Source organism: Dendronephthya gigantea, unplaced genomic scaffold (assembly GCF_004324835.1).
Source record: "Dendronephthya gigantea isolate DGI-Jeju-01 unplaced genomic scaffold, DenGig_1.0 000842F, whole genome shotgun sequence".
In the NCBI taxonomy this organism is placed as follows: Eukaryota; Metazoa; Cnidaria; class Anthozoa; order Malacalcyonacea; family Nephtheidae; genus Dendronephthya; species Dendronephthya gigantea.
Window position 1 is genome coordinate 4,628 of NW_021163852.1, and position 12,170 is coordinate 16,797.

At 38.4% G+C, this 12,170-nt stretch overlaps 1 protein-coding gene across 1 annotated transcript; it reads right to left on the minus strand.

Annotated features, from left to right (window-relative positions):
* Positions 1-943: 943 nt before the first annotated feature.
* LOC114544557 lies at positions 944-8,074 on the minus strand. Its single transcript, XM_028563157.1, has 5 exons — positions 7,848-8,074; positions 7,571-7,715; positions 1,988-2,032; positions 1,463-1,815; positions 944-1,379 (listed from the first exon to the last, which is right to left on the minus strand). The coding sequence occupies exons 1-5, from the start codon at positions 8,072-8,074 to the stop codon at positions 944-946; spliced, it is 1,206 nt and encodes a 401-aa protein (XP_028418958.1).
* Between the last annotated feature and the right edge of the window lie 4,096 nt (positions 8,075-12,170).

Here is a 12,170-nt window from a genome sequence, read left to right on the forward strand (position 1 = left end):
TATATGGAAGGAGAGTTTGTTAAGTATATAAAAATGATGGTGAAATTATTGTAAAAGGCAGTGAAATTTCTGCAAAGGCTGAAGCATTTGCACATTTTACATATGCAAAGTCAAAAACACAATCATGGTTTTAGATATCCAGGGAACTAAATACTTCTTATATGACCCTGAAATAGCTAGTGCTAAACTTCTTGATGATACTACCAAAGCAGTTTTGTTTTGCTATGGTAACCTATCTACCATAGCAATAGAGAGGTTTTTATTAGACCACAAGTGCAACAAGTATTGTACACTTCTGGGCATATGTGTACTGTAGCAACTAAACATTCCAGGATGAATGGATTTAGAGACCAACTGTATTGTTAGTTGTTAAGTTCTTTTTCAAATTGTTGTTTTTGAACCTTGTTAAAAGATAACTTTTACATTGACACTAGTTTTGAGAAATATAATATATTTACTGTTGTAGATCATAATGTTTAATCATTCAAGTTTAGTAATTTACACTTGTTAATTATGATACATGATTACATTTGTTAAGTATGAACCTATGTACAAACTTTATGCGACATTATTGCCATATTTTTTCCATACATACATTATGCAACATGGAAAAGGTAGTTTTGAAATGTAGAAGCCAGGTCTAGGTCAGTAATTTGATCAGGTTTGGGGATTTGTGATTTTTAAAGTATTTTATAAGTATTTTAGACAGTTGAAGAAACTCCAAAATGTAGTTTTGATCTGATGAACAGAGTTCAATTTATTTGCTAGATTGGCCTCAACCATTGGTTCTAATGGCCTCTATAATGGGCTTTGTAACATTTAAATTTTCTCATGTTCACACCTGGACTACACCCTCCCCCCCAATGTGTAGTTCCAGAAAATATCCATAACACCCTCCTAGATCTCCAAAATGATCCACCCATCCATCAGTCTCTACTAATTATTATACATTACATGATTGGGAGAAGAGTATATGGATATTTTCTGGAACCGCACTATTTGTCACATCCTTTTCAGTTGTATGTTTATGTAAAGGTGACTTCAGGAACAAGTATGCATTTGCAGCTTGGTCAGGCTTTATTTCATCAGTATTTGGGATGTGCTCTTCACAACTTGCTCGGAATTGTACATTCAGAAAATCATCTGTGTCTTCCAAAACACCAGATAACTTCGCAACTTCTTCCAAATGCTCTTCACTGACAATGTAGCCACATCGCTCACCTCCATACTGCTCAGGGTGATAGTATATATGGTCAGGAACCCCACAAGGAAGTTGTTTTTTTTGCTGCTTTCTTCCACGGTGAGAATTCCACACTGTTTTTCTAAAGATGTCTAACTCTTTTTGAACTACTGGAACATACACATATGCCAGCATATTTCTAGTAAGAAAGAAAAGATAACTTATTAGTCCTTTGCAGATAAATATAACTAAATGCTTACCCAGTAGTACAGTCTACTGTACCTATGTATTGGAATATCTCGTTCATAATCACCATCTTCTAATAACTTCCTTAACTGGTCTTTAAAAAATGTTTCCAGTCTTTCTAGTAACTCTTTCCACCATCGTTCTATCTTGTTTTCGGTAGATGGGCCATAAATGACACAATCTGCTGAATCTTCATCACTTTCATGCTTTGATAGAAGGTAGGAGTGCATGGTGGCCATATCCGCCGTTTCAGTACCCTTATCAATGCGTAGGCGTGTAGGCATAACTAAAACATTAAATATAAAGATCGATAAAGATAAAGATCGAAATAAACAATTACCATCAGCATTAATTGGATGACGTTTTACAGGCGCTCCCAATTGCTTTGACTGTTTGGATTTGTGTTCAAAAATAAGAGGAATATTTAGAAAAGAACATAAGTGCCTTTGAATGAGACTGTTTATAGGACGAAAGATCAGGTGAATGGTTGCATGAAGATAACATAATTATATAACTATCAAACTACGTGTCACGTTCACATCTATCAGTTTTAGTACTTACATGTACTGGTTTGCTTCTTTTATCAACCCAGGTAATTGCTGCTTCCTATTGATACAAAAAGCAGAAAAAAAGCCAAATCACCTAACAAATAACATCTCACAAAAACTGAAGGACTAAAGAGGCGTGAAACACACCAAACTTCAAGGCGTATTCAACTGACACACCATGACCATATTAATTCTATAAACAACAACCGTTTAAAAGTTCAAATAATTTGTTTATAACACAGTCTATACCAGAAATTGAGCAAGAACATGTAATCCTTACCTTTCAGAACTTGCTTCAAACCGAATGAATAGTTGGTTGAAATGAGTTTACAATGATATTAGTGTCAAGCTTTATACACAGCGGAAGGCCACATGGATCGGAAATCCTGATTGCAAAAGCGGCCTGAAGTTAACACTTCAAAGTTTTGTCAAGTTTAATTTAAGTCAAACAATAGATAATCATACAAGTAAGCCACAAGTTGTCTGTTTGACTTTTTATTACAACAACAGTTTGACGTCAAAACAAAATTATTCATGCGGTGCATGAATCGCTCCCATTGCACTTACGGTACTTCACGATAAGAAGAAAAATGCAAGGAACCTGCTCATAATAGAGACTTTTAGATTCATTACGACATGGGAGCAGACAACGCAGTGAATTGAAAAAAATATTCAATTCAAAGTTTTCTTTTGCATTTCTGCTTGTGCTTATTCCACTAGCATGAACGGGACTTTACAATTTTAGATGATGCTTTAATATTTAATATATGCTGTCAATATTTTAATGCGAAGCATCCTTCTGAAACGCTTTCTATTATACAGTGTGTATAAAAAAGGTATATAACCTTTTAGATTTAAATCAAGCATAATGCCGTATACGATTGAATTCATTTGTCAGAGAAGCTATAATCGCTTCAAACAAGTTAGTAAGCCATAAACAAAAGACTTTCTAGTTATGCGTACAGCAGCACAAGCACAAATTATAATTGATCTCTTTTGTAAAAAAAAGTTTTCGTCGCGTATCATTAACTCAAAACATATGAGAACAATAAACACTTACAATTATTGCTAATTTGAATTTAAAAGGCTATACTTTTCTGTCCACTGTTCGCTAATTTGAATTTAAAAGGCTATGATTTACTGTCCACTGTTCGCTAATTTGAATTTAAAAGGCTATACTTTTCTGTCCACTGTTCGCTAATTTGAATCTAAAAGGCTATACTTTTCTGTCCACTGTACACATATTGCCTGAACTCTTGATGCCATGTCTTTTGACTGCCTATTCTATGCCTTACATCAAATCAGACTCAAACAAAAAGTCGACCGACCAAACGGTTTGGTAACGACATTTAACTGAAACGCTTTTTAAGTATAAAATAAACGCATTTATACAGGCTTCAAATTACCATAAAAGTCTTCACTGATAAATACTAAATAAATTCCTAAAGTGAGGAACACAACCCAAAAATGTCTCTTTTCAGTCAGCGTTATAAATTGTTTGTACTAAGCAAATTCAGTATAGTGTAAGACCAGGCAGGAATCAGTAGGCCATATAATGAATACAACATACACCAAAGGCAAAGCAATTGCATCGTTATCCGCTTATTTTATCAGTTTTATTTATTAACAGCATGAATTAAATAAGAACATTTCGCATGCGTAGGAAATGTCAAATGTATAGCACAAACAGCCACGATTAAAAGTTGTACAAGTCGTTATAACTGACTTTATAATATAGTGCTATAAAAGCCAGCGAACGACTATAATAATCAGTCGAATTGGATATATTAAGTGTAGAATTTACTTCGATTTACTTAAACCTAAGTAAATCAACTAATTAAACTACTCAGATTCCCTGTATTTATAGCATCATGTACGCAAAGCATTCTGGTCAGTTAACAGCAGTGCACAGTGATGCATTCTGGTCGGTTAACAGCAATGCATGCTGGTTCTAAAAACGGAAGTAAAATCTTACTTTCAGAGCCCTGTACGAATGAGAATTGCTGACTTGCTCGCTCGCTTCAGGCTCGCTCGCTGCGTCAGCAATAACTACACGAAGTCACGAACTTCTCCTTTTAAATAACCCCCCCCCCTGAAAGAGTCTAGAAAGAGAGAAATTTGCCCTCTGAACTAAAAGTAAGTATATATGGTTTCTCGAAATCTTGAACTTCATTTTTAATGGCTCCTAACAACATGGTCATTAAAGGCATGCTGATAAGTTTAAGAAAACATGCATATATACAGTGCTATATATAACTAAGGGCCCACTAAGCTATAGCATTAAATTTCATTATTCACGACAAATCAATGCGTGCATCCTTATTGCACGTGGTTTGAGTTTAATCTGTAAGGATGAAATTTCCTCTCGACTTTATTGATAAGAGATTAAGTTCGAAGACAAATGATCAAACCTTTACTGAATTTAAGCCGGTAGAACGTAGAAAAAAATTCCCCACAACTACCTACCTTTCTTTTTTAGCCCTAAAATAGAATTGTGTGCAGCAATTTTGCGGTCTTAAATGCGTGTGACATACGAGCGAAGTACCGCGTTACGGTTTTCGGATTGTTGCGAATTCAGAAAAAGGGAATCATTTAGGAAATTTTCATTAGGCTCGACATTCATTGAAATTTTGTTTCAAGCATGCTGACTAGTTGCTATAATATCTACAAAATTTTTAAAAAGTTTTGCATTACCTTCGTGATTCAAATGTAGTCCTCCTCGCATTTTTAGCGAATAGTTTGCAAAAAAATACACGAATTAAAACGAGGAAAAAAACTCTTGTTATTTCGCACAGACAGTCAACTACACACGAAAAAACAGCATGCTCACATGTGAACTTCATCATCACCGATTTCACCGATAATCACGAGTTCACTTCACACGAACTATACACTCACCACAAGTAATATAACAATTCCTAGCACAGAATCGCATCAACTGTTATAAATAATAAATCTTGCAACATTGCTATCATCTCACTTTCAAAAGGCAACCTCTAACACACCTACAATAAGGGCATGGCTGTCTCCACAGGATCCGAATACTTGCAACAACATTAAACTCTTGCATTAAGAGTTCAATACTAGTTCAATAACAAACATCCTCTTTGTCACAAAGTCATTTGGAACAATTATATAGACAATTCCACCCCCTTTAGTCATAAATGGATAAATACATATATATTATACACCATCATCATTCAATATTTACCATCATTCAATAGTAAGGGATGATAATCATGATATTGTTTAAAAGACATAAGTTTAATAATATTACTCAGACATAAGTTGTTCTAATGTTCATTTATATACTATACGGTCCTTGACATTTTTAAAAGGTGGCTCCCTACAGTAATTTAGAATTAGGACCAGTAACTAAATAATGCTCACGCAAGCAAGAGTAAATCGCGGGATGCGGTAAAATTTAGCGTTTTGCGAGAGTAACGCGGGATTTTTAAATGCCATGCACTGTTAATTTCGGGGAGTAATTTTAACTCCACCGTAGGAGTTGAAATAACTCCCGTTTGAGGAGTAGAAATAATGGAGTGTATTTCACTCGAAAACCAGAGTTAAATCTACTCCACTTCAGTTCATATTTAAACATTAACACCACTAGGAGTAAACATTACTCCACTGCAGGAATAAAATATACTCCAGGTAAAGGAGTACAAATATTGGAATACTTTTTACTCCTTTATTTTTACTCCGGGAGTAAATTTAACTCCAGTTTTGCTACTATGGGAGTTTATTCAACTCTCATAAAGGAGTAAAATGTACTCTTGAAAAGGGATACACATATTAGAGTAATTATTGTATAATTTACTCCTATATTTTCACTCCAAAAAAGGAGTAAATCTACGAGAGTAAATAATTCATTTTTGGGAGTCAAAAAAACTCTAATAAATGATAAAATTAGATATACTTAGAAAATGGATATCAAGTAATTACTGTAACTTTACTCCTAACTGTCACTCAAAAAATGACAAATTTTTTAAGGGTATAAAGGAGAATGTATACTTTATCTAAATTTTACCCCCACAGCTATAAGCAAAGTTAAAATTTTCACTACCCTGAAAATGTTACTTTTCAGGCTAGTGAAAGTTACCATTAAGCCACAATGCAATATTCCACTGGGCGGTTTACATGAATCCGGATTGAGCAGTATTCCAGATTGAACCCACCCTGGTTCTCAAGAAATCATAATAACTGTTTACATGAATCTGCAATCATTCATTTCTTAAGAACTGGGGTGAAACTCAATCCGGATTCATGTAAACAGCCCCTTAGACAAGTGGTGTACCAAATACAGCCCCCCCCTTCTTCAAAGAAATTTTAAAAAAAGCTGGGGGTTTTTTCACCAAAAAACGGCTTCAAAATTTATGAAACTGCTATCGATAGAAAGCTTACATAACACAGCTTCCGAATATGTAATTTTTATCCTGGCCCAAATTCGTTGTCGAATCTTACAGCTCCTGAAACGCAGACGTCTGCCAGCCTGAGATTCGAAATCGCATATAATGATGTACGTTAAATGCGCATTGAAGTACGAGCGAAGTAAACACCAAAAAACGGCTTCAAAATTTATGAAACAGCTATCCATAGAAAGCTTACATAACACAGATTCCGAATATGTAATTTTTATCCTGGCCCAAATTCGTTGTCGAATCTTACAGCTCCTGAAACACAGACGTCTGCCAGCCTGAGATTCGAAATCGCATATAATGATGTACGTTAAATGCGCGTTGAAGTACGAGCGAAGTAAACACCAAAAAACGGCTTCAAAATTTATAAAACAGCTATCCATAGAAAGCTTACATAACACAGATTCCGAATATGTAATTTTTATCCTGGCCCAAATTCGTTGTCGAATCTTACAGCTCCTGAAACGCAGACGTCTGCCAGCCTGAGATTCGAAAAAATGCGGGTGGCACACGCCAGCCCATTTGGCAAGCAAGTAAATTGGTAAATATAACCTTTCCAGTTAAACTTTAAGATATTTCTGATGCTGAGCAGAAATAGGAACTGAATAGTAAGAATCCCGAAGATCGATAGATGCCATAAAGCAATTTTTCTTCATTAGCTGTAGTGCTGTATGCACTGATTCCATTTTGAAATGGTGGTAAGTTACAAACTCATTTAGTTTTTTGAGGTTTAAAATTAACCTGAAAGTGCTATCCTTTTTGGGCCTAACAAAAATAGTTGAAAGGAACTCTTCTGGTTCATGAAGCGAAAGGACAATGACGCCCTTTCTTCATAAGCGTTGGATTTCAAAGTCAATAGCTTCATCATCAGAGGGAGAGGATCAAACCTTGCCCTCGTTGCTTTGCAACTCTAGTATGCAACAAACAGCATGATGTATAAAACAATAATGCCGCAATATTCGGAAATCGACTCTATATGCGAGAATAGCTATATCTCATGCAAACTGTCTTGGGGCAAAAAGTTTTTCTGGATTAGCGGAAAACTCAATGTTTACCCCTTGTATGGCATTAAGTAGCCATCTATCACTGGTGATTTTACACCAGGCATTAATATACTTTGCCAGGCGACCTGCAATATTGTCACACACTACTACAGTGTTAGGACATGTACTCACCTGATTTGTACAATGCCATGTCTCTTTCAGTGCGCCCGTGATTGGTTCTTCGCCCCTCTTCTTTTCCTCTGGAAGCTCTGGGGGCGATACTTCCCACGCTCGTTTTTTGAGTGTTGGTATGAATAGTCCCGAGAATGTGATGATCCTTTATATGATTTAGGACCATAATTTCGCACCAACCCTGTTTGTAGTTGATATATCTTGTACTGTTTTAGGTAAGTCATCACCAAATAATTCTGTGGTGCATGGGACATGTTCTGCACACAATTTCCGGTACTGTTCATTTAGGTCAGGCCTGATTAATTCCCGGCGCCGTTGATTTAGCTCATGATTGGCTCGGACTACGAATGCAATGGCATCCATGGACTGAATAACAGCTGCATCAGCTGTGTCGCTGCGCGCTTTAGATGCTAGGGGAGTCGAATCCTTTAGATTAAGAAGACTCTCAGTCACTCGAGTTTGAGCAATTAGAGCTTTAAGCAATAGCATTTGAGCTTTCTGCATCTTTATATCGCGAGATCGTGTCTTGCTTTGCAACCGTGACCAGATTGCTGCGTTTACTCTTGTAGGGATAATTTTGCCACAATTTTTTGGCCGAAGATATTTCTACTTCTATTTCTTTTTTCTACAAGTTCAGCAAGCTGTGTGGGGATGTCTTCACCACACTGATCGACCAGGTCAAAATCGTTGGCAATGCCTGTCAAAATGGCGTCGCCACCAGCCGCCGTCTTTTCGGCGACTACCGATTAATCGGTTGACTTATTCAAAAGCGCATTGACCGCGTTATCAAGTTCATCAGCCGGATTTTCACGACTCTTCTTTGGCTCTAGGGCCTGTTTTTCGGAGCTTTCAGACGAGCTATCGTCGTCTGAGGACGAAGGACTTGCTTGTCGTTTTCGAGGCCGCGTTGGCGCCAAATTGCTTTGTAACGAAGCAAGGCTGTATTGTAACGTTTTTGCAAGGCTTTGTAACGAGTTCGTCATGGAATTTTCCATGCCTCGTATACCCTTTAAAGTGGCATTAGAAATCTCTCTCGAGTCTTCATCGTCTAGTAGCCTAGACTCCTCGTTTTCGCTTAATATGTCTTGGACTTCTTGTTGTGGTTCATCCATATTCATGGGACCACTACTGATATCCTTAAGAGATTTCTCCCCTTTCCTGGATATTTCGTTATATCTGCGCCCTTAGATAAGGTATTTCGGCAGATAATGTATTTCGTAACAATCTAAATACGGAAAAAACGTCGTTTTCCCCAAAAAATTATTTGTAGGTAAGGCAAAATTGTTTGCACCGTTCGACTGCGGAAGGTCTCACGAACTGAAGGTTGGCTATCTCACGTGATCTCCATGTGACCCCTTGTGACAGGTTATGACAAGGAGGTAGAATTTGCAATTATATACTAAGGCAAGGCCATCTTTACTGCTCGGCAAGTCGCAAGATTTCTTCTTTCTCAACAAGCAAGGAGCGCCTTTTGATAGCAGCAGTTCAATTGCAAGGTACATTGGCGATATTTTCATGCGCGAGGTTTCCATTCGAGCAAGCACGAATGCGTTAAGGCATGCTATCATCACATATTTCAGCACTTTGGACGACTCCAAAGATATAAATGTTCGAAAAAGTCTTGCGCTTTCACGCACGTAGCCCATCATGCTATCTTGTCTTGTCTTTCATGCTTTCTTTAATGAGAACACTAAATCTCTTGGTACTTTAGACCGTCAGAAAATTAGACCAGGAGTTCATTTCATTCAGGTCAAAAAATTTGAAACCAGTTGTCCAAATAAGCAATTTTTCTTTTATATGAGATTTCAGATTTTGAAAGCTAAATTCTTTAATATTTATTTGCTGAACTTGAAATTCAGTAAGAATGTGCAGAAGAGATTGGCAAAGGATACAAAAGAATATTAGACCAGCAGTTCATTTCATTCAGTTCAAAAAATTTGAAAACCATTGTCTAAAATAGCAATTTTTCCCTTATATGAGATGTCAGATTTTGAAAGCTAAATTCTTTAACATTGATTTGCTGAACTTGAAATGGAACGGCAGAACTCGCGCTTTCACTTTGTGTGTTCACCTTGTCCAAAGGACATTGTGCACAACATTCGCGCCTCTTCGAAGCAAAACTTCAGAGAACGCAGCACCTATTCGCCCGAAGGCCGGAGGAAAGGCAGCAACCGATCGAGAGCAGCCGCCTATCCCACCACGACGAGCGAGTTTTGCTTCACACTCGCACTCATTCGCGGAGCACCTGCCCCTCATATATAGTAAAAATTATAACCGGAGCACCAGTCGCTGCAACATCCTCCTTGAAGACCGATTTTGACCACCTTGCACCAAGCCGCCAAAATTTGACTACTTCTCTAAACATTCTCTTTGATCATAATCTGTGCAAGCTAACTTCAGAAACGTCGCCATTTCGCATAAGTCGACCACCTTGAAAATCCGAGCAGTCGTTTATTTTCTTGTCTGGTCGTACTCACAACCGCAGCAGGTCTCCAAGGTGAGCAGCCTCTAGTTGATAGAACAATGTAGGTAAGTGAAGTCGGCAAAATAGTTTCTTAACTTCGGGAAAAGGATTGGCTCTAAGGGTTGGGTCTGTCTGGCTAGGACTTGAAGCGCGAGGACTCGGCGTGGGCTGACGGAGATGCGTGGCTTGCTGGGCGTCGAAGTCGGACTGCGAAGGGACTTCGGGTGGATTGACTCAGCTGTGACCGTCAGGTCGATTCAGCAGGCGATTAACAAACAACTGAGAACTGGAACGGACAAGGGGAATCCGACTGTTTAATTAAAACAAAGCATTGCGATGGCTGGTGACTGGTGTTGACGCAATGTGATTTCTGCCCTGTGCTCTGAATGTCAAAGTGAAGTAATTCATCCAAGCGCGGGTAAACGGCGGGAGTAACTATGACTTTCCTATTCCAACACCTGCTGGCATAAGACGTCCTGACCTGCTGGTCTGGAATTGCAATGGCACTTGCTTTGTGGTCGATGTCACTGTGTCAGCCGATAACGCGGACCTGGAGGATGTGCACTCGAGGAAAGTTAGCTACTATAATAATGAGCATGTCCGCAACTGGGTGCAGGGAGTGAGCGGAGCAGCGGAGGTAAACTTCTCCTCGATTAGTTTTAATTGGAGGGGTGCCATCGCTAAACCGTCTTACAACCTTTTATCTGATAAGTTTGGGTTTAATATGTTTGAAATAGAGATACTTAGTGTTATAGTGATGGAGAAGGGCTATAAAATTTGGCTGGACTTCAAGAAAGGAACTTACAGATCGGAGACAACAAATTGGGATGAGGCTTTGAGTTTGGAGGAATGAACTGGAGACAAATCGGACTGAAAGAATACATATATTGAGACACTTATTTAACGCTAAACTCTACTTATAATATTTGTGAATAGAAATCATATAAACAATTCTACAGCTGCATATATATATATTTTTTTATATTGTGTATAATTATTTAATTGTGAGGGCTGCAATCTCATGCCCAAATGTACATTTATCTATTGAAGAATTTATTAAATGTATTTAATAGCCAAATGCCTCGTCATCTAATTAGTGACGCGCATTAATGAGATTCCCACTGTCACTATTTATTATCTAGCGAAACCACAGTTAAGGGAACGGGCTTGGCAGCAACAGCGGGGAAAAAAGACCCTGTTGAGCTTGACTCTAATCTGACTCTGTGAAAAAACATGAGAGGTGTAGAATAAGTGGAAGGAGCAATCAGCCGGTGAAATACCACTACTCTTATCATTTTTTTACTTATTCGGTGAAGCGGAGCTGGACCTCAACGTCCACTTTTTAGCATTAAGATCGCTCTTCTGCCGGTCGATCCGAGCCGAAGACACTGTCAGGTTGGGAGTTTGGCTGGGGCGGCACGACTGTCAAATGATAACGCAGGTGTCCTAAGGTGAGCTCAATGAGAACGGAAATCTCATGTAGAGCAAAAGGGCAAAAGCTCACTTGATTTTGATTTTCAGTATGAATACAAACTGTGAAAGCATGGCCTGTCGATCCCTTAGTCTTCACGAGTTTTAAGCTAGGGGTGTCAGAAAAGTTACCACAGGGATAACTGGCTTGTGGCAGCCAAGCGTTCATAGCGACGTTGCTTTTTGATTCTTCGATGTCGGCTCTTCCTATCATTGCGAAGCAGAATTCACCAAGCGTCGGATTGTTCACCGCCAATAGGGAACGTGAGCTGGGTTTAGACCGTCGTGAGACAGGTTAGTTTTACCCTACTGTTGAATGGTTGTTGCAATAGTAATTCTGCTCAGTACGAGAGGAACCGCAGATTCAGACAAATAGCTCATGCACTTGCCTGAAAAGACAATGGTGCGAAGCTACCATCTGTTGGATTATGATTGAACGCCTCTAAATGAGAATCCGTGCTAGAACGCGACGATTCCTTTTCTCTGGACAACTTAAGCGAACACGAATAGAGACGCGATCATTCGCGCCTCCTGCGTCACAACGTGCCCACGGAGCGGACAATGCTCCAAAGCACTGCAACGATCAAAATCTAAATTTTCCAGAGCTAAATCATTTGCAGATGACTTAAATATAAGAACGGGGTATTGTAAGCAGTAGAGTAGCCT